Genomic DNA, 23,143 nt, shown 5'->3' with positions numbered 1-23,143 from the left:
GGTATCACAAAGGTGTTCCGGGTAGGGTTAGTAGTTTGTGTTCATGTTAGGAAGGCACCGGAAATGTGGAGACACTTGTGGGCTGCCCCCAGCACATCCTCAGACTGTTGGTCATTGACACAGATGACACACTTCACTCTGTTTCAATCTATACATGACAAATCAAGCTGATCTAAAATTTAAATCTGAATAGGCAGGGTCTTGATTCACTGGCTGGTCTCCTTCCACACTGTAATCATTATGGGATTTCCCCATCTCTGCCAAACTATCCTATTCCAATTAACTTAGTGCCAATCATTTCTGTCAAATTCCCAGGCATCCCCCGATGAGGAGCCTCTGCCTGTGCACCCAGTAGCTCACAATCACCAACAGCCCTTTGACTTCCATTCTTTACCACACTTACAGCAACACCAGGCCATTGAAAGGAACCAAAGAGGTCAGCTTCTTGCTGGCTCCCAGGGGGCAATCCCATCACTGCCCATCTCCTTTGCAACTCAGTCTGTCTCTCAAATGACTGTCAACTGCACTTTGATCCTTTTTGGGCATTTCGATGTCCAGTTAACGTCCCAGTGCATCTTTGGGTGTGGAAGGAAACCGGAGTACCCGGGGCAGAGCCAGGCCTTCACGGGGAGAATGTGCAAAAGCTATTTGGACAGGTTTGTGGACAAGGAATCTTTAGAAGGATATGGGTCTTGCTTAGAAAGGGCCTTTTTCCTTCCTGTATAACTAATTGTCTATGACTCCTCGTATCTGGGATCAGGAGTGAAACCAGGCACCTGAAACTGGTGTTAGTTTAGTGCAAGTTGATGTACAGTCAAGACATCATGGTTTATTACAGAATCCAACCCACCACTCACTCCACTGCAGTGTCAGGAAAGTGCGATCCGTTTGAAGGCAAGAGTCCTGATGAAGGGTCTCGGCCCGAAATGTCGACTGTTTACTGTTTTCCATAGATGCTGCCTGGCCTGCTGGGTTCCTCCAGTATTTTGTGTGATTTACTTTGATTTCTAGAACCTGCAGATTTTCTCTTGTTTGTGAAGACCATAGGACATAGGAGCAGAATAAGGCCATTCAGCCCATTGAGTCTGTATTGCCATTCCACCATGACTGATTTATTATCCCTCTCAACCCCATTATTCTCCCCGTTACCTTTAGCACCCTGACTAATCAAGACCGATTAAGATGATGAGAGTCATTGGTCATGTGGATAATCAGAGGCTTTTTCCCAGGGCTGAAATGGCTAGCACGAGAGGACACAGTTTTAAGGTGCTTGGAAGTAGGTACAAAGGAGATGTCAGGGGTAAGTTTTTTATGGAGAGAGTGGTGAGTGCATGGAATGGGCTGCTGGCAACTGTGGTGGAGGTGGATACAATAGGATATTTTGAGAGATTCCTGGACAGGTACATGGAGCTCAGAAAAATTGAGGGCTATGGGTAACCCTAGGTAATTTATAAAGTAAGGACATGTTTGGCACAGCATTGTGGGCTGAAGGGCCTGTATTGTGCTGTAGATTTTCTATATTTCTAACCTATCAACTTTTGCTTTAAATATACCCAATGACTTGGCCTCCACAGCCATCCGTGGCAATGAATTCCACAGATTCACCACCCTCTGGCTAAGGAAACTCCTCATCTCTGTTTTAAAGGGACAGACATGGAGGGATAACATTCCTTAGTAATAATTCGGGGTTGGGGGAAGGCAGGGCTGCTCTTCTTGCTACTACCTTGTCAATATTGCTGCCAAAAACTTACTTGGGCAATGGATATTTGGCTGTTGTTTACTGTGTTTCACTTGGGGGCTCAGTGTTGTGAACTGCAACAGCAAGCGCTTAAAATGGGTGGCTCATTAGCGTAACGCTTTACAGAGCCAGCGACTGGGCTCAGCTCCTGGTGCTATCTGTAAGGAGTTTGTACGTTCTCCCCATGACTGCATGGGTTTCCTCCAAGTGCTCCAGTTTCCTCCCACAGTCCAAAGCTGTAAGGGTTAGAGTTAGGAAGTTGCGGATGTTCTACGTTGGTGCCAGGGGCATGGTGACACTTGTGGGCTGCCCTCGGCACCTCCTCAGACTGTGTTAGTCATTGGCACAAATTATGCATTTCACTGTATATTGTGATATACATATGACAAATAAAACTAATCTAATGTTTAAATGTACTACGAAGTCCACATAATGGCAATCTGAAATCAAAGTCAGACTACAGTGAAGCTGTGCAATTCTCCACCACAGAGAATAAATTGTATTCAGGAAGGAGGTAGATATTTTCTTATGGTTTGCATGAGTGAGTTGTGGGCATACTATGTTGGCACCGGAAACATGATGTTACTTTGGGCTTCCCCCAGCATAAATGTCACTGATTTTGACTTGATGCAAATGATACATTTCACTGTATGTTTTCATTTCTCAATGTGCAATAATGCTATTTTTTAATGTTAAAAGGATCAGGGCCTGTGCGGGGAGAGGGTGGGTCAGGTCCTGGTGGGCGAGTATCCAGGGTGGAGAAGATTCTAAGAGCTGAATGGCTGGTTCCTGCTCTTACTGTCTGTTCCTTGGAATCTGCAGAAGGTCGGTCAGCACCTGTGAGAAAGAAACTGGTTGGTGATTGTTCATCGGTAGGGTTAAGGCTGATTTACACTTGTACGTACTAGCTTACGCCGTAGCTTACGCCGTTGTGAGCATTTATACTTGTGCGTTGGTGTGTCTGCGTCTCTCTAGTTGGCGGTGGGGTTTCTATGCCACTGTGTTGAGTTTCTTCGTGTTGAAACTCAACGTGAACTGTTAAATTGCCTCTTTCTCCATAGAAGCTGCTTGATGATGTTTCCAGCATCTCGGATTTAGTGTAGGATGATTGTAGCTGCATTTGGGACTGCCCTGGGGACATGTCATGGTTGTTTATTTGCAGCAGTCTGTGATAATCAACAATGTGTGATCACCCACTAATGAGTGTAATTATAAATGTGAGTGCGAGGTCAGTTTAATTCATAGCTTGTTCACGACGGGGCACTTTGTTTGATAATGATCTATTAAGATGAGTGGCCTCTCTGATGTGATGGGAGGGGTGGTGAGAACTGTACAAATGTGCCTGTCTTTTATATTTCAAAAAGAATCTTAATCCATAAAAATGTATAAAAGAAATACGAAGCAGTTCTTTACATTGATCGTGCGGTCAGGTCTGTACATTCGATGTACAGAGGTCCGGTGCTAGTCATTGATAGGACCCAGTGGTGTCAGCACCGTAGACTGGGCTCCTCTCCCACCAACCTTTGCTTTGGCTGCACTGAGCATCCGTGTGTCGCTCAGCAGGTGCTCTGACATCTGAAAAGCGCCAGTTAGCAGCATTCACCCATGGAAATGTCGTTGTCCTGGAAGACTACAGTTACACCCGGGCAGCATGAGCTTGCTGGGACTGAGGGACCCGTTACCGTGCTGTCTCTAAATAAATCAATACATCTACTGGTTTTGGGGGGACTTTTACTGAGTTGATGATCTTCCAGCAGCACTTGATGTGTGTCCGTCCCTGGGCACTGCCCGTACACCAGAAGGTCCTCTGCTAGGGATGAATGTCAGTGCGCAGCTTGGCTGCATAATAGCAGAACATTTAACAGTATCAACTGTGAGATTGGGGTTCATTTCGCACCGCTGTCTGTACGGAGTTTGTCTGTTCTCTCCGTGGCCAGGTGGGTTTCCAATCGCGTATGGGTTAGGGTTAGTAAATTGGGGGAATGCCTTGTTGGCACCAGAACCATGGAAACACTTGTGGGCTGCCCCCAGCACATCTTCGATGTAAATGACACATTTCACTGTGTTTTGATGTACATTGGACAAATAAAGCTGATCTTATCTTATCTGCATCCTTTCCCACACTTTCTTTGCAAATACACAGTTCACAAGAGCAGGAAGTTGTATGATTCTCTTCACAGCCGTACTGTGTAATGGGGTGAGTCTCTGTGCTGATAGATTGGTCTGCACTCACTGACAGCCAAGCAAGTTCTTGGTGAGTTTTGGAATGAGGCTTTCTGACAGTCTGCACATCTCCCTCTGGGGCTGCACAACGTTTGTGCTGACCACTGCTAGGTGGATGTGGTTAAAGGTGTTTTCCTGAAAGACCCACAGCTCCCAGAGCCCAGCAGAGTGTCCTGAGCCTGTTACACTTTCTGAAGATACCTGTGGTGTCTCACCAGAGCCACAGTAAGGTGGAGGAGAGTTCAGGACAGGTGGAGCTTTGAAATGGCAGTGCGATTTGCTGGACACTTACCTGAGTGTAGAGGAGATGTTGGACCCAGTTTCTATCTGAGTGTTTCATACAAAGCAGAAGATTTGATGACAGCTTGAAGGGCATATAAGGAATTTGTATTTAGTGTAGCGATTACAGTACTAGCAATCAGGGTTTGATTCCCACTGTTGTCTGTAAGGAGTTGTACTTTCTCCCTGTGACCACATGGGTTTCCTCCAGGTCCCTCCCACATTCCAGACTTGTACGGATTAGTAAGGGTGAGTACGTTGTGGCATAGGCATGCTATATTGGCCCCAGAAGCATGGCGACACTTGTGGCTGCTCACAGCACATCCTCGGGCTGTTGATTGTTGAAGCAAACAACACATTTCGCTGTATGCTTCAATGTACGTGTGACGAATAAAGTTAATATTTCATTTTCAACCTTTCATTACATCTTTCTCATCCCTTCACCAGTGGGATTGCTGAAATATGGGGGAGTGTAACGGCAGAGCAAGATCAAACAATTGGCAGTGTGACATTGACAGGGTTTGTGTGTTTTCAGAGTAATGAATCCACCCCCCCCCTCCCAGAACTCCCAGAGATTTCCTCTGTCTGTGGAGGTTCCTGACGTCAACGTCTTTGTCTAATGGTTAATCCAAAAGAAGACGCCTCTTGTAAATTGTCCTTCCTTGGCAAGGGTTTTTCCGCAGGATGGAGCTCCCACCCACCCTAGCAGGGGGTGAGGGAGGTGGAACCGTAAGACATAAGAGTGAAATTAGGCCACTCAGCCCATCAACTCTGCTCCGCCATTCCATCGTGACTCTCAACCCCATTCTGCCTTTTCCTCGTAACCTTCGACACCCTGACTAATCAAGAACCTGTCAACCTCCATTTTAAATATACCCAATGACTTGGGTTCCACAGCCATCCGTGGCAATGAATTCCATGGATTCACCACCCTTTGGCTAAAGAAATTCCTCCTTATCTTTGTTCTAAAGGGGGTGTCCCTCTATTCTGAGGCTGTGCCCTCTGGTCCAAGAGTCCCCCACTATAGGAAACATCTTCTCCACATCCACTCTATCTGCGTCCTCTGGTCCTAGACTCCCCCACTATAGGAAACATCCTCTCCACATCCACTCTATCTGCGTCCTCTGGTCCTAGACTCCCCCACTATAGGAAACATCCTCTCCACATCCACTCCATCTGTGTCCTCTGGTCCTAGACTCCTCCACTACAGGAAACATCCTCTCCACATCCACTCTATCCAGGCCTTTCAGTATTTGATAGGGTTCGGTGAGATTCCCCCCTTCATTCTTCCAGTGAGTACAGGTCCACAGCCGTCAAATGCTCCTCATACATTAACCCTTGCATTCCCAAAATCATTCTCGCGAACCTTCTCTGGACCCTCTCCAATGTCAGCATATCTTGCTTTTAGATAAGGGGCCCAAAGTGTAGTCTGACCAGTGCCTTATAAACCCTCAGCATCACATTCTTGCTTTTATAGTCTAGTCCTCTCCAAATGAACGCTAACATTGCATTGTGCTTCCTTACCACCAACTCAACCTGCAAGTTAACCTTAGGGAATCCCGCACAAGGCCTCCCAAGTTTCTTTGCACCTCTCATCTTTGAATTTTCTTCCCATTTAGAAAACAATTGACTGTACACCTTTTTTCCTTGTACCAAAGTGCACGACACAAAGTACCTACACTATATTCCGTCTGTCACTTCTTCACCCATTCTCCCAATATGTCCAAGTCCTCCTACAGACTCCCTGCTTCCTCATCACTACCTGCCCTTCCACCTAGCTTCAATCATCTGCAGACTTGGCCACAAAGCTATCAATTCTGTGGCGGTTACTCTTGGCCTCTGCTATCAGGTTTCTGAATGGTCAATAAACACTACCTCACAATTCTGCTCTTGTTTTGCACAACTCATTTATTTTTTGTTTCTTATTGAAACTCATCATAATTTGTTTATATTGTAATGTACTGCTGCAGCAAAACAACATTTCACGGCATGAAATAATAAACCTGATTCTGATTCCGGAAGGGGAATGGGAAGTGAGGGGAGAGGGTGAGACATCAGCCTTTGGTTCAGAACTGGAGAACAGAGCAGCCTGTCACTCAGAAGGTGCCGAGGCAACAGGATGCAAACCTGCTTCTGCTTTAGTACTCTGCTTCGACGTGTGGAAGATATTTGGAAATTGAACGCTTTCTGTTGTTTCACAACGACACACCCCTGGCTGACAAAGAGCCTCCGGCCCTTTGGGAATAATCTGGGATCTGGATGTGAGGAGGAAGCCTCGGTAGGTCGAGGTTCCCAGGCTTTCTGACTGTGTGCCAGTAGTCAGGGAGTATCTCTCAGAGACCAGATGTAACCAGCTGCCTGTTCTGAGCTCAAAGCTTTCCACAGCCAACTTTTGGCCACCTATCAGCCTTTCAGAATCAGGTTTATTATCACTGATATGTCATGAAATTTGCTGTTTTGCAGTACATAAAAATTGCTATCTGTTACAATAAGACATGTACAAATAATTGCCTCACCTATTGTCCCACTCCCATCATTTCCTGCCAGTCACTTTGTTTACAGACACTCCTGTGCCTAGCATCATTTTATGGACATACTATCAAATAATGTATTAAAGCCATCTTGTTTATTTATTTATATATTGCCATACAGTGCGAAATGGGCCTTTCCAGGCCTGCATCCCACCACTTTAACACTAGCCTAATCACAGGACAATTTACAATAACCGATTAACCTACTAACCAGTACGTCTTTGGATTGTGGAGGAAACTGGAACTTCTGGAGAAAGCCCACACATTCCACAGGCAGGATGTACAAATTCCTTACAGAGGATGCGGGAACTGAACGCTGAACTCGTTAGCTTTGTGCTAACGATTGTGCTACCCGGGCGCCCCCTTATAAATACTTAAAATGACATTAAACATTATTTTGCTTTTGTTCTGATCTATTTATTTTTATATATTCTCATTGTAATTCATAGTAATTTTTATGTTCTTTTCAACTTTCCCTTACTTGTTGACGTTCGATCCCGTGCCAGTATTTATCCTTGGATAGAGTTTACCACTGCTTTGGGCTGCATTCACAAGCAACCTGACTCTGAGAAGACGCCATCTCAATGTGACAGGGGCAACTACTGACCTCACACTGTCCACAGACTGGGGTCATGAGTAAGCATGGATTAATTTGGCATCATGGTCAATACAGACATGCTAGGCTGAATGGCTTGTTTCTGTGGTGTACTGTTTTAGGGGTAGGCAATTAGACAGGCAGAATTTCCTCCCAGGACATGTCCACCCCAATGAAGTACACGTGTCAGGGATGAGATTAAAGATCAATTTTATTTGTCACATGTACATCAGAGCATTGAAACATACAGTGAAGTACATCATTTTCACCAACAACCAACACAGTCGGAGGATTTGCTGGGGGCAGCCCACAAGTGCGGCCGTGCTTCAGGCACCAGTACAGCTGGCCACAGCCTAGTACATCTTTGGAAGGGGGGAGGGAACTGGAGCTGCTGAACCTACAGGGTCACACGGAGAATGGACAAACTCCTTACAGACAGCGGCAGGTCTGAACCTAGATCACTGGCGCGATAAAGTGTCGTGCTAACTACTACGCTATTGTGCCGCGTAGATGAGGCTCAACCGTGAGTGCTGTGACCCGTCACGGCTTCGCAAGAGGACCGCAAGTGTTGGTCAGTTTCAGTCACTGCACATGGGTTCAGGAAACAGCAGGACGCTCTGAGCGAGCAGAGGCAGTAGGGCTTGGCCGTCGTGAAGTGGGCACCCAGCATGGGAAGGGACAAACTGAATAAACAACAGAGAAATCTTCAGCTGAGCACTAATCATCCCTCATTACTGAGCATCCAGGGAGATAACATATACTCTACTCTTCATGTTTGCGCTTGAGGGAAGTCTACAATGGGTGGTCAAAACTGGTCGATGCATCTTGGCTCCAGCCTACCCACCATCAATGACAGATATACAGGGAGGTGCTGGAAAAGGGCCAGTAACATCATGAAGGATCCCACCCACCCAGTGGACTGTTTGTCCGCCTCCCATCAGGGAGGAGGCTGTGTAGAATCCACATCAGGACCACCAGACTCAAAAACTGTTACTTTCCCCAAGCAGAGAGGCTGATCAACACCCCCACCCACTCACCCACCCCTCCACACCCCCAACCACCACTACTTTATCATTTCCTGTCGGTCACCTCGTGTACGGACACTCCTGTACCTAGTGTCACTTTATGGACAGACAATCAATGTGTGTAGAGAAGCTCTCTTATGTATTTATTGTGTTTTTTATTATTGTGTTCTTCATCTTGTTGAGTTTTTGTGCTGCATCAGATCCGGAGTAACAATTATTTCACTGTCTGGCTAGGCATTGCTCAAATGCCATCTATAAATTTGCTGATGATACAACCATTGAGAGGGCATACAGGAGTGAGATATGCCAACTAGTGGAGTGGTGCCACAGCAACAACCTGGCACTCAATGTCAGTAAGACAAAAGAGCTGATTGTGGACTTCAGGAAGGGTAAGATGAAGGAACACATACCAATCCTCATAGAGGCATCAGAAGTGGAGAGAGTGAGCAGTTTCAAGTTCCTCAGTGTCAAGATCTCTGAAGATCTAACCTGGTCCCAACATATCGATGTAGTTATAAAGAAGGCAAGACAGTGGCTATACTTCATTTGGCATTTGAAGAGATTTGGCATGTCAACAAATACACTCAAAAACTTCTATAGTTGTACCATGGAGAGCATTCTGACAGGCTGTATCACTGTCTGGTATCGGGGTGGGGGGGGAGCTACTGCACAGGACTGGAAGAAGCTGCAGAGGGTTGTAAATTTTGTCCACTCCATCTTGGGTACAAGCCTACAAAGTATCCAGGACATCTTCAAGGAGTGATGTCTCAGAAAGGCAGTGTCCATTATTAAGGACCTCCAGCACCCAGGTCATGCCCTTTTCTCACTGTTACCATCAGGTAGGAGATACAGAAGCCTGAAGGCACACACTCAGCGATTCAGAAACAGCCTCTTCCCCTCTGCCATCTGATTCCTAAATGGGCATTGAATCTACCTCACTTTTTAAATATATATTATTTCTGTTTTTTGCACATTTGATTTACTTAGAAACATAGAAAATAGGTGCAGGAGTAGGCCATTCGGCCCTTTGAGCCTGCACCGCCATTTATTATGATCATGGCTGATCATCCAACTCAGAACCCTGCACCAGCCTTCCCTCCATACCCCCTGACCCCCGTAGCCACAAGGGCCATATCTAACTCCCTCTTAAATATAGCCAATGAACTGGCCTCAACTGTTTCCTGTGGCAGAGAATTTCACAGATTCACCACTCTCTGTGTGAAGAAGTTTTTCCTAATCTCAGTCCTAAAAGGCTTCGCCTTTATCCTCAAACTGTGACCCCTCGTTCTGGACTTCCCCAACATCGGGAACAATCTTCCTGCATCTAGCCTGTCCAATCCCTTTAGGATGTTATACATTTCAATCAGATCCCCCCTCAATCTTCTAAATTCCAACAATCTTCTAAATTCCAACGAGTACAAGCCTAGTTCATCCAGTCTTTCTTCATATGAAAGTCCTGCCATCCCAGGAATCAATCTGGTGAACCTTCTTTGTACTCCCTCTATAGCAAGGATGTCTTTCCTCAGATTAGGGGACCAAAACTGCACACAATACTCCAGGTGTGGTCTCACCAAGGCCTTGTACAGCTGCAGTAGTACCTCCCTGCTCCTGTACTCGAATCCTCTCGCTATAAATGCCAGCATACCATTCGCCTTTTTCATCGCCTGCTGTACCTGCATGCCCACTTTCAATGACTGGTGTATAATGACACCCAAGTCTCATTGCACCTCCCCTTTTCCTAATCGGCCACCATTCAGATAATAATCTGTTTCCTATTTTTGCCACCAAAGTGGATAACTTCACATTTATCCACATTAAATTGCATCTGCCATGAATTTGCCCACTCACCCAACCTATCCAAGTCACCCTGCATCCTCCTCACAGCTAACACTGCCGCCCAGCTTCGTGTCATCCGCAAACTTGGAGATGCTGCATTTAATTCCCTCATCCAAGTCATCAATATATATTGTAAACAACTGGGGTCCCAGCACTGAGCCTTGCGGTACCCCACTAGTCACTGCCTGCCATTCTGAAAAGGTCCCGTTTATTCTCACTCTTTGCTTCCTGTCTGCTAACCAATTCTCTATCCACATCAATACCTTACCCCCAATACCGTGTGCTTTAAGTTTGCACACTAATCTCCTGTGTGGGACCTTGTCAAAGGCCTTTTGAAAATGCAAATATACCACATCCACTGGTTCTCCCCTATCCACTCTACTAGTTACATCCTCAAAAAATTCTATGAGATTCGTCAGACATGATTTTCCCTTCACAAATCCATGCTGACTTTGTCGATCATTTCACCACTTTCCAAATGTGCTGTTATCACATCTTTGATAACTGACTCCAGCAGTTTCCCCACCACCGACATTAGGCTAACCGGTCTATAATTCCCCAGTTTCTCTCTCCCTCCTTTTTTAAAAAGTGGGGTTACATTAGCCACCCTCCAATCCTCAGGAACTAGTCCAGAATCTAACGAGTTTTGAAAAATTATCACTAATGCATCCACTATTTCTTGGGCTACTTCCTTACGCACTCTGGGATGCAGACCATCTGGCCCTGGGGATTTATCTGCCTTCAATCCCTTCAATTTACCCAACACCACTTCCCTACTAACATGCATTTCGTTCAGTTCCTCCATCTCACTGGACCCTCTGTCCCCTACTATTTCTGGAAGATTATTTATGTCCTCCTCAGTGAAGACAGAACCAAAGTAATTATTCAATTGGTTTGCCATGTCCTTGCTCCCCATACTTGTTTATTTATTATTTTTTTTTATTTCTTATGTTTTTCTCTTCTAGATTATGTATTGCATTGAACCGCTGCTGCTAAGTTAACAAATTTCACGTCATGTGCCAGTGATAATAAACCTGATTCTGATTCTTTACACTGGAAATGATGTGAAGCAATGTTGGATAAGGAAGCTATGTGCAGGATAGGGACAGTGTGACAGTGGGCTGCAGCTCACTGGGTCAACACACAGAGGCCTTTAGTCCAGGCCTGCGTTCACTAGAGTTATCTGGGCTCAGCTCACCAACAGACAATGAAACATGGAAAACCTACAGCACAATACCGGCCCTTCAGCCCACAATGCTGTGCCGAACATGTACTTACTTTAGAAATTACTTGGGGTTACCCATAGCCCTCTTTTTCTATCCAGGAGTCTCTTAAAAGACCCTATTATATCTGCCTCCATCACTGTCGCTGGCAGCCCATTCCACGCACTCACCACTTTCTGCGTAAAAAAAAAACTTACCCCAACATCTCCTCTCTACCTACTTCCAAGCACCTTAAACCTGTGCCCTCTCGTGTTTTTTTTCAGCCTGGGTAAAAGCCTCTGACTATCCACATGATCAATGTGTCTCATCATCTTGCACACCTCTGTCAGGTCACCTCTCATCCTCCGTCACTCCAAGGAGAAAAGGCCGAGTTCACTCAACCTATTCTCATAAGGCATGCTCCCCAATCCAGGCAACATCCTTGTAAACATGGGGAATTCTGCAGATGCTGGAAATTCAAAGAACTCACATCAAAGTTGCTGGTGAACGCAGCAGGCCAGGCAGCATCTCTAGGAAGAGGTACAGTCGTTAGTCCTGACGAAGGGTCTCGGCCTGAAACGTCGACTGTACCTCTTCCTAGAGATGCTGCCTGGCCTGCTGCATTCACCAGCAACTTTGATGTGTGTTGCTTGAACATCCTTGAACTCCTCTGCACCCTTTCTGTAGTTTCCACATCCTTCCTGTAATGAGGTGCCCAAGTGGGGCCTGACCAGGGTCCTATCCCACCCCAGAAGCCTTGAAAAATCAAAGTTCAAAGTGCATAAATGTCACCATGTACAATGTACACCCTTCCTGCCCTTGGAACTACATTGCTTAAGGAAAGATGATGTGATCTGGGCCATGTGGGATCCTGCTGTGTATTTGCTGCTTGCTTTGAGGATCAGTTGAGTGAGCTAGAGCGAAGAGGTGATTTGATAGAGGTGTACAAGATGTGAAGAGGCATAGATCAAGTGGATAGCCAGAGGCTTTTTCCCAGGGTGGAAATGGCAAATATGAGGGGCATAGTTTTAAGGTGGTTGAAGGAATGTGTAGGGGGGATGTCAGAGGTAGGTTTTTGTAAAGGGCGGTGTGAGTGTGGAACATACTGTCTGGGGTGGGGTTGAGGCAGATACGTTAGGAACATTTGAGAGACTCAGGCACAGATATGATAGAAAAAATGGAGGCCATGCAGGAAGGAAGGGTTAGATTGATCTTACAGTAGGTTAGAGGTTTGGCCTGTACTGGACTGTGCTCTATATCTGCCATTGCAGCCATGACAATATTTCAATTATGATGAGTTTTGGATGAATAACTTTGAGATTTCTTGAGGAGGTGACAAGTGCTTCAGCAGGACAGGTTCTGTGATTTTTGGCTCAACGCTGTTGGGTTGGAATGGCAATGAGGGGTGGGAAATCCATGATTCACCTGAGGAGACTTGTAGTTGCTAACTGTGGACGATGTTGAGCTTGGCTGTGTTGGTTACTGTGGTCAATTAGCCCCCCTGATGCCCTGCACAATAACCTCTGGGTCAGGGCCAGAGGAAAACACCAATGCCCAGGAACTGAAAAGGCTATAGGTAATGGCAGGTAGAGCCTCATCCATCACAGGCAACGCCCTCCCCACCATTGAGTACTTTCACACGGAGCACTGCCACATAAAGCAGTGTCCATTATCAAGGGCCCCACCATCCAGGCCGTGCCTTCACTGCTGCCAGTACAGGAGGGACAGCCTCGGGTCTCACCATGGCAGAACAGTTATTACCCTACAACCATCAGGGTCCTGAACTGATGCGGATAACTTCACTCACCAGAACTCTGAACCGATTCTACGACCTACAAACTAACTTTCCAGGACTGTTTATAACTCTTGTTCTCAGTATTATTATTTATATGCACAGTTTGTCTTTTGCACATTGACTGTCAGTCAGTCTTTGTTTACAACATGGAACAGTACAGGCCCTTTAGCCCACAGTGTTGTGCTGACCCTTTAGCCTATTCTGACATCAATCTACCCCTTTCCTCCTACATAACCCTCCGTTTTTCTTTCATCCATGTGCCTATCTAAGAGTTTCGTAAATCCCGCTAATAAATCTTAAAATACATTTTTTCTAAATTGTATTTCTTTATTTTTCCTATTAATGCTTGCAAGAAAACGAATCTCAGGTTAGTGTACATTACCAAACACTACCTTGAGATGAATTTAATTGACACTAATTTTTGATTGGTGCTCTGATCATGTAGTTTGTAGTCTGAGGGACAGGGAGAGCGCTGGGCTTGGTACAGATGAGGTTAAGAGCACGCTGTGCCGAGTTTTGCTGGAGAAGGAATGCTTTGCTGTTTGTTCAGGGCAGCCTGAAAGGCAACACTGTCTGAGTCTGGAATCCGGGTGAAGGTCCAACCTGCCCTGTGGCTGGGGGAGGAATGGTAAGTAAGCTGTGGGAGTGCTTGCTCACCGTGTGATAGCAGCACCAGTGTAAGGGTGGGAACTTGCTGTGCAGGAATTGCTGCCGTTTTCCCTGTGTTACTGCGGTGACTGTGCTGTTGTGGGGGATAGGCAGGCGGCGTTTGGTTTGCTCCATCCAGTGGCTGCCAGCTCCGTGCCAGAGACGGGCTCTGTGTCTCGGACAAGGTGCTTGGCTCCTGTTTACCCTGCCTGTTTGCACAGTGACTGGGCCCGATCGGATGTGTGCCGAGGTTCACGGTGGATGGTGCACTGCTGACGTGTGAGCACGGCTGGATGCAGCGATCATGGAGGTCCAGGTGAGAACGTGGAGTGCGACGCTGCCTGTGAGTGTGTGGGACAAAACTTCCATTACACCGAGCGATCCTGTCCAACAAAATGAGCTGGTGTCTGAAACTGCAGCTAACTACAAGGGTGCGACTGACATAAGCTGCTAACAATTCAGTTATTGTCTCAAATGCTGTCCGAGTACAGCAGAGGGCGCTGACCTTCATTGTAGAGGAGAGTACAGGGAGTTGTGCTCTGTATAACCCATACCCAGCAGTGTATGGGACTGTCCATCTGACCCCTCGGTGTGCACTCTGTGTCTGACCACGGGGGTGTGTGATGGGACAGTGTGGAGGGAGATTCACTCCGTGTCTGACCCCGGGAGTGTGTGATGGGACAGTGTGGAGGGAGCTTCACTCCGTGTCTGACCCCGGGAGTGTGTGATGGGACGGTGTGGAGGGAGATTCACTCTGTGTCTGACCCTGGGAGTGTGTGATGGGACGGTGTGGAGGGAGTTTCACTCTGTCTGACCCCGGGAGTGTGTGATGGGACGGTGTGGAGGGAGTTTCACTCTGTGTCTGATCCCGGTAGTGTGTGATGGGACATTGTGGAGGGAGCTTCACTCTGTGTCTGACCCCAGGAGGATGGGATAGGATGAGATGGTGTGGAGGAAGCATCACCCTGTGTCTGACCCCGGGACGATGGGATAGGATGAGATGGTGTGGAGGTAGCATCACCCTGTGACTGACCCCGGGAATGTGTGGTGGGTCAGTATAGGAGGAGCCTCACCCTGTGTCCGACCCCAGGAGGATGGGATAGGATGGGATGGTGTGGAGGGAGCATCACCCTGTGACTGACCCCGGGAGGATGGGATAGGATGAGATGGTGTGGAGGTAGCATCACCCTGTGACTGACCCCGGGAGTGTGTGGTGGGTCAGTATAGGAGGAGCCTCACCCTGTGTCCGACCCCAGGAGGATGGGATAGGATGGGATGGTGTGGAGGGAGCATCACCCTGTGACTGACCCCGGGAATGTGTGATGGGATAGGATGGGATGGTGTAGCTCCGTCATTTCGTTGATGGTGTGCAATGATTGGGATGCAAGGGCAATGCTTAAATCTTGGACAGGGGCCTTTATGTTTGTCAGGAAATGAATGTAGTAATGGCACTGTTTTGGCATGTTTCTCCCTGACATTCGGAAACAAGTGCAGCTTCCTGTTGTAAAGTCACTGAAGGAGTCAATTTCCCTCAGCAGTGAGGGGAGGTGAGCTGACATTTGGGCCTTCAAAAGGATGCCCAGATTGGCCGAGACAGATCTGTTGTCTCACAGAGATGGGTCACAGTCGCTGCTGTTGGTAGCTGCAAGCTCTGAGCACATTGTTTGCCGTGTTTCACACGGGGTTAAATCACTGAGACCAGGGCAATGTGCTGTTGACAACAAGTTTCACCAGCAACTTTGATGTGTGTTGCAAGTTTTTTCATGTATTCTGTTGTTACGGTGTTACAGTCACAGTGAGGTTAATTGTTTGACTCTCTATTGAATCTTTCTCCAGAGAGCATTGCCTCCTGGGTTGTTGTCCCTGGGTCACACTCGAGGGCATGCTAGCATAATGCTTGCAGCAGCAGCGATCAGAGTTCAATTCTGCCGCAGTCTGGAAGGAGATTTTGTGTTGTCCCTGCAACCATGCATTCGGGTTATGGTGCCCTGCTTTCATCCCACATTCCAAATTCGTACGGGTTAGGGTTAGTGAACTGTCTGCATATAATGTTTGAGCTGCCCCAGCACATCCTCGGACAGTGCTGGTCGTTGATGCAAACAACAGATTTCACTGTGTGTTTGAAAGTGCAGATGCACATGTGACATACAGCTAATCTGTATTAATTCTAATCTAGAAGTCAGTCAGGGTTCCTAGTTCCTAAAAGGGGTGTCGGAGGGTGAGGGTGTGCGCGGGGAGAGAGGGTGCTGGAGGGTGGGGGTGTGTGTGGGGAGAGAGGGTGTTGGAGGGTGGGGGTGTGTGAGGGGAGAGGGGGTGCTGGAGGGTGAGGGTGTGCGCGGGGAGAGGGGGTGTCGGAGGGTGGTGGTGTGTGCGGGGACAGAGGGTGCGGGAGGGTGGGTGTGTGTGCGGGGAGAGGGGGTGCTGGAGGGTGAGGGTGTGTGCGGGGAGAGAGGGTGTTGGAGGGTGGTGGTGTGTGAGGGGAGAGAGGGTGCTGGAGGGTGAGGGTGTGTGAGGGGAGAGGGGGTGTTGGAGGGTGAGGGTGTGTGAGGGGAGAGGGGGTGTTGGAGGGTGGTGGTGTGTGCGGGGAGAGAGGGTGCTGGAGGGTGGGGGTGTGTGCGGGGAGAGGGGGTGCTGGAGGGTGAGGGTGTGTGAGGGGAGAGGGGGTGTTGGAGGGTGGGGGTGTGTGCGGGGAGAGGGGGTGTTGGAGGGTGGTGGTGTGTGCGGGGAGAGAGGGTGCTGGAGGGTGGGTGTGTGTGAGGGGAGAGGGGGTGCTGGAGAGTGGTGGTGTGTCTGTGGAGAGGGGGTGCTGGAGGGTGGGGGATGTGTGCGGGGAGAGGGGGTGACGGAGGGTGGGGGTGTGTGCGAGGGGAGAGGGGGTGACGGAGGGTGGGGGGTGTGTGCGGGGAGAGGGGGTGACGGAGGGTGGGGGTGTGTGCGGGGAGGGGGTGACGGAGGGTGGGGGTGTGTGCGTGGGGAGAGGGGGTGCTGGAGGGTGGGTGGTTTGTGCGGGGAGAGGGGGTGTCGGAGGGTGGGGGTGTGTGTGCGGGGAGAGGGGGTGACGGAGGGTGGGGGGTGTGTGCGGGGAGAGGGGGTGACGGAGGGTGGGGGTGTGTGCGGGAAGGGGGTGACGGAGGGTGGGGGTGTGTGCGTGGGGAGAGGGGGTGCTGGAGGGTGGGGGGTTTGTGCGGGGAGAGGGGGTGTCGGAGGGTGGGGGTGTGTGTGCGGGGAGAGGGGGTGACGGAGGGTGGGGGTGTGTGCGCGGGGAGAGGGGGTGACGGAGGGTGGGGGTGTGTGTGGGGAGAGGAGGTGTTGGAGGGTGGTGGTGTGTGCGGGGAGAGAGGGTGCTGGAGGGTGGGGGTGAGTGCTGGGAGAGGGGGTGCTGGAGGGTGAGGGTGTGCGCGGGGAGAGGGGGTGTTGGAGAGTGGTGGTGTGTGTGGGGAGAGGGGGTGCTGGAGGGTGGGGGGTGTGTGCGGGGAGAGGGGGTGACGGAGGGTGGGGGTGTGTGCGAGGGGAGAGGGGTGACAGAGGGTGGGGGGTGTGTGCAGGGAGAGGGGGTGACGGAGGGTGGGGGTGTGTGCGGGGAGAGGGGGTGACGGAGGGTGGGGGTGTGTGCGTGGGGAGAGGGGGTGCTGGAGAGTGGTGGTGTGTGTGGGGAGAGGGCACAGCATGCGGGGAAGAGAGAGCGGAGGGTGATTGGAGGGCGATCGTGTGCGTGGGGAGAGAGGTGCTGGGGGTGAGGGGGCAGTGTGCTGGAAGAGGGGACACGGTGAATGGCATTGCACGGGGTTAGGGGGTCATGGGTTTGCTCTGCAGTCTGTCTCAGTTGCAGGTTTTAACCAAGATCAGCTGCTTCTTCAGAGGTTGGTAGATTCACCACAAATTATAAATTAATCCAACACAAGGCATGCATTTAAGGATAGAGATGAACATGTACAGGGAAATGTGTCGTTTGCTTCAGTAATTAACTCAGTCTGAGGGTGTCACCATGGTTCCACATCAGCACAGCATGTCCACAACTTATTAACCCTAAAGCCTGTGTGTCTTTGGATATCTGGCCCATCAGCCTTGGATTAGCTCAGCGGAGGAGCTCTCTTGTAGAGTTTCCCATCCAGTTCTCTCTGAAAGTTTATGCCAAGCCTCTCCCGCTACTCTTCCAGGCATTACATCCGTGATCACATCCTCCTCTCCCCTGGATGTTCAGCCGAACCCCTCCACTCCCTGTCTCCTGTTTGCTCACCCCCCCCCCCCCACCGTCCCAGAGATGGTCCCTCCTCATTACTCTGCATCCGCTCGGTGTGCTGGTGGGTAGCAGGGAGGATGGGCTTTGTTTTGTTGCTGTTGTGTTCTGTGTTGTTCTGCTAAACATTGAGGCCATGTGATGCCAGTACCAGAATTCTGCTGCTGTCTCCCGTCTGAGCACCATGTAAACTGGCTGGATGCAGCTTAACAATGGACCAGTGTCTGCTCACTCGACTGCATGAGGACCTGACCTCAAACGGCAGCAGGTATGCAGTTCTCATGAATAATTCAGCAGCCAATCTTTGCAAAACTCAATCTCTCTTCGCTGCCTGAGCCGTACACAAAAGCTGCCAAGTTTGAAAGTGACAGTACTTGTTTAGCAGCAGGGCCTGTGATTCTCAGATGTCACATGTGCTCGTCGCTCTCACCCCTGCTCGCCAACACCACTCAGCACGGTAGCTCAGGATGGTGAGGCTCAAGTGTTAGTCCCTGAGCCCCCTGGGCCCTGGGGCCTAGTTTCTGGATTAGTGTGTCCCCTGGGCCCTTGGAGTCTGGATGTTAGGTTAGTGTGTCCCCTGGGCCCTAGTGTCTGGGTGTTAGGTTAGTGTGCCCCCTGGGCCCTAGTGTCTGGGTGTTAGGTTAGTGAGCCCCCTGGCCCTTGGTGTCTGGGTGTTAGGTTAGTGTGTCCCCTGGGCCCTAGTGTCTGGGTGTTAGGTTAGTGAGCCCCCTGGGCCCTAGTGTCTGGGTGTTAGGTTAGTGTGTCCCCTGGGCCCTAGTGTCTGGGTGTTAGGTTAGTGAGCCCCCTGGCCCTTGGTGTCTGGGTGTTAGGTTAGTGTGTCCCCTGGGCCCTTGGTGTCTGGGTGTTAGGTTAGTGAGCCCCCTGGCCCTTGGTGTCTGGGTGTTAGGTTAGTGTGTCCCCTGGGCCCTAGTGTCTGGGTGTTAGGTTAGTGAGCCCCCTGGGCCCTAGTGTCTGGGTGTTAGGTTAGTGTGTCCCCTGGGCCCTAGTGTCTGGGTGTTAGGTTAGTGAGCCCCCTGGCCCTTGGTGTCTGGGTGTTAGGTTAGTGTGTCCCCTGGGCCCTTAGTGTCTGGGTGTTAGGTTAGTGAGACCCCTGGGCCCTGGTGTCTGGGTGTTAGGTTAGTGTGTCCCCTGGGCCCTGGTGTCTGGGTGTTAGGTTAGTGTGTCCCCTGGGCCCTAGTGTCTGGGTGTTAGGTCAGTGCGCTCCCTGGGCCCTGGTACCTTGGTTCTGGGTTAGTGGGTGGCATGTGCTCTGGGTAAGGTTGGGTTCAACAGTTCCCCTTGGGCTGTGTGAAGGTTACGATTGACGCCAACTCCAGTTGTATCCACTTTCCCTCAGCCTCCCCCACAATGTCCCATCTGGCAGCTCCCCCCCACTCTCAGTAACTTGTTCCTTCCACCTCCCCCTGCTCCCTTCGACGACTCCTCACTCCCCTGTCCACCTTAGTCACGCGGTAAATGCATTTCCTTTGATTGTTTATAAATAACATTCAGTTTCCTTTTTTAAAAATCTGAATGTTACCGAAGGTTAGTGAGTTGTTGAAGAGGCTGGAATGCTTGCTACAGGAGACGGATCTGCAGGCAGGTCAGGGGTGAAACTCCTCTGGAGGGAGAGACTGAGGTCCTGCTGACTCTCCCCTGACAGAGAAAGGGAAAGGACGGCACGGCTGGTCTGTCACTGAGTGACATTAACTCAAGTCCTCACCAAATCAGTGTTTGCTGGCAACCAGTGTGATCAACAGTGACTGCACCGGTTTCCACACCTCGAAGTGTGTAGAACGGTTTGCGAGTCTAGCTCCATGGAGATCCAAACTGTGCTTGTCAGTGAGTGAGCCTCTTGTGTGATTTTTGGCACCAAAACTGGCTGTGGTCACTGAGAACACATCTGCCCCATTGGCATCAGGTAGAAGATACAAAACCCTCAGGTCTCGCACAACAGATTCAAAAAAAGTTACTACCCCTCAACCACCAGGCTCTTGAACAAAAGGGGAGGTTGACTACACTCATCTTCGCTTGCCCCGTCATTGAAATGTTCCCACAATCAACAATCTCGCTTTCAACGACTCTATCTCATTATCTCATGTTCTCATTGTTTATAGCAACACACACAAAATGCTGGAGGAACTCAACAGACGAGGCAGCGTCTATAGAAAAGAGTGAATAATCAACGTTTCAGTCTTAAACACAAAATAATCTGCAGATGCTGTGATCAAAACAACACTTTCAGTACGCTGGATGAACTCAGCAGGTCGGGCAGCATCAGTTAGAAACGATGAGTCAGTGAGTCAACGTTTCAGTCTGATGAGGGTCTTGGCCCGAAACGTCAACTGTTTACTGTTTTTTGTAAAGTTCCCTGGCCTGCTGAGTCCCTCCAGCATTTTGTGTGTGTGGCTTTGGATTTCTAGCATCTGCAAATGTCCTTGTGTTTGTGTTTCGTTATTTTTTGCCATTTATTTATATTTGCACTTGCGTAATTTGTTGTCTTCTGCATTCTGGTTGATCTTTCATTGATCCAGTTACGGCTACTATTTGATAGATTTGCAGAGTTTGCCCACAGGAAAATGAATGTCAGGGTCATATATAGTGACATTTACAGAGCCTATAAAAAATATTCACCTCCTTAGATGTTTTCATGTTTTATTGTTTTACAACATTGAATCACACTGGATTTAATTTGGCAACACACATCAAAGTTGCTGGTGAACGCAGCAGGCCAGGCAGCATCTCTAGGAAGAGGTACAGTCGACGTTTCAGGCCGAGACCCTTCGTCAGGACTAACTGAAGGAAAAGTTAGTAAGAGATTTGAAAGTGGGAGGGGGAGGGGGAGATCCAAAATGATAGGAGAAGACAGGAGGGGGAGGGATAGAGCCAAGAGCTGGACAGGTGACTGGCAAAAGGGGATACGAGAGGATCATGGGACAGGAGGTCCGGGGAGAAAGACAAGGTGGGGGGAGGAACCCAGAGGATGGGCAAGGGGTATAGTCAGAGGGACAGAGGGAGAAAAAGGAGAGTGAGAGAAAGAATGTGTGTATAAAAATAAATAACGGATGGGGTACGAGGGGGAGGTGGGGCATTAGCGGAAGTTAGAGAAGTCGATGTTCATGCCATCAGGTTGGAGGCTACCCAGACGGAATATAAGGTGTTGTTCCTCCAACCTGAGTGTGGCTTCATCTTTACAGTAGAGGAGGCCGTGGATAGACATGTCAGAATGGGAATGGGATCTGGAATTAAAATGTGTGGCCACTGGGAGATCCTGCTTTCTCTGGCGGACAGAGCGTAGATGTTCAGCAAAGCAGTCTCCCAGTCTGCGTCGGGTCTCGCCAATATATAGAAGGCCACATCGGGAGCACCAGACGCAGTATATCATCCCAGCCGACTCACAGGTGAAGTGTCGCCTCACCTGGAAGGACTGTTTGGGGCCCTGAATGGTGGTAAGGGAGGAAGTGTAAGGGCATGTGTAGCACTTGTTCTGCTTACAAGGATAAGTGCCAGGAGGGAGATCAGTGGGGAGGGATGAGGGGGGACGAATGGACAAGGGAGTTGCGTAGGGAGCGATCCCTGCGGAAAGCGGGGGGGGGGGGGGGAGGGAAAGATGGCTTAGTGGCGGGATCCCGTTGGAGGTGGCGGAAGTTACGGAGAATAATATGTTGGACCCGGAGGCTGGTGGGGTGGTAGGTGAGGACCAGGGGAACCCTATTCCTAGTAGGGTGGCGGGAGGATGGAGTGAGAGCAGATGTATGTGAAATGGGGGAGATGCGTTTGAGAGCAGAGTTGATAGTGGAGGAAGGGAAGCCCCTTTCTTTAAAAAAGGAGGACATCTCCTTCGTCCTGGAATGAAAAGCCTCATCCTGAGAGCAGATGCGGCGGAGACGGAGGAATTGCGAGAAGGGGCTGGCATTTTTGCAAGAGACAGGGTGAGAAGAGGAATAGTCCAGATAGCTGTGAGATATTATTTTTATACACACATTCTTTCTCTCACTCTCCTTTTTCTCCCTCTGTCCCTCTGACTATACCCCTTGCCCATCCTCTGGGTTCCTCTCCCCCCCCTTGTCTTTCTCCCTGGACCTCCTGTCCCATGATCCTCTCATATCCCCTTTGCCAATCACCTGTCCAGCTCTTGGCTCCATCCCTCCCCCTCCTGTCTTCTCCTATCATTTCGGATCTCCCCCTCCCACTTTCAAATCTGTTACTAACTCTTCCTTCAGTTAGTCCTGACGAAAGGTCTCGGCATAAAACGTCGACTGTACCTCTTCCTAGAGATGCTGCCTGGCCTGCTGTGTTCACCAGCAACTTTGATGTGTGTTGCTTGAATTTCCAGCAGCTGCAGAATTCCTGTTGTTTGCGGATTTAATTTGGCTTTTTTGACACTGATCAACAGAAAAACACTCTTTTGTGTCAAAGTGAAAACAGATCTCTACAAAGTGATCTAAATTAATTACAAATATAAAACACAAAATTAATTGCATAAGTATTCACGCCCTTCAAGTCAGTATTTAGTAGATGCACTTTTGGCAGTAATTCCATCCTTGATAGATAAGTTTCTATCAGCTTTGCACATCTGGACCCTGCAATTTTTCTCCATTCTTCTTTTCAAAACTGCTCAAGCTGTGTAAGATTGCGAGGGCATCGTGAGTGAACAGCCCTTTTCAAGTCCAGCCACAAATTCTGCATTGAATTGAGGTCTGGACTCTGTCTTGGCCACTCCAGCACATTAACTTTGTTGTAGCTTTGGCTTTATGCTTGGGGTCATTGTCTTGCTGGAAAACAAATCATTTCCCACATCGCTGTTCTTTTGCAGACAGCATCAGGTTTTCCTCGAGGACTTCCCTGTATTTTGCTGCGTTCATTTTACCCTCTACCTTCACAAGCCTTCCAGGACCTGCTGCAGTGAAGCATCCCCACAGCAAGATGCAGCCACCACCGTGCTTCACAGTGGGGATGGTGTTTTTTTGATGATGTGTGTTGTTTGGCATAGTGTTTAGTCTGATGGCCAAAAAGCTCAATTTTGGTTCATCA

General features: G+C 49.1%; 1 protein-coding gene across 3 annotated transcripts in view; it reads left to right on the top strand.

Annotated features, from left to right (window-relative positions):
- LOC140187754 (unconventional myosin-Ic-like) overlaps positions 1 to 23,143 on the top strand; it is a 128,076-nt gene that overhangs the window by 4,669 nt on the left and 100,264 nt on the right. Inside the window, exon 1 of one of the 3 annotated variants that reach the window (XM_072243424.1) lies at positions 13,756 to 13,852. The exons of 1 other annotated variant lie outside the window; for it this stretch is intronic. In XM_072243424.1, coding sequence (XP_072099525.1) covers positions 13,850 to 13,852 — 3 coding nt within the window. In that variant the 5' untranslated portion in view covers positions 13,756 to 13,849. Of the gene's footprint in view, positions 1 to 13,755; positions 13,853 to 13,980; positions 14,189 to 23,143 lie in introns of those variants that run through there. One more of the 3 variants, XM_072243423.1, reaches the window with a different exon arrangement.

The sequence above is a fragment of the Mobula birostris genome, chromosome 25 (assembly GCF_030028105.1).
Source record: "Mobula birostris isolate sMobBir1 chromosome 25, sMobBir1.hap1, whole genome shotgun sequence".
Taxonomy (NCBI): domain Eukaryota; kingdom Metazoa; phylum Chordata; class Chondrichthyes; order Myliobatiformes; family Myliobatidae; genus Mobula; species Mobula birostris.
This window is presented reverse-complemented; position numbering and strand designations above follow the sequence as displayed.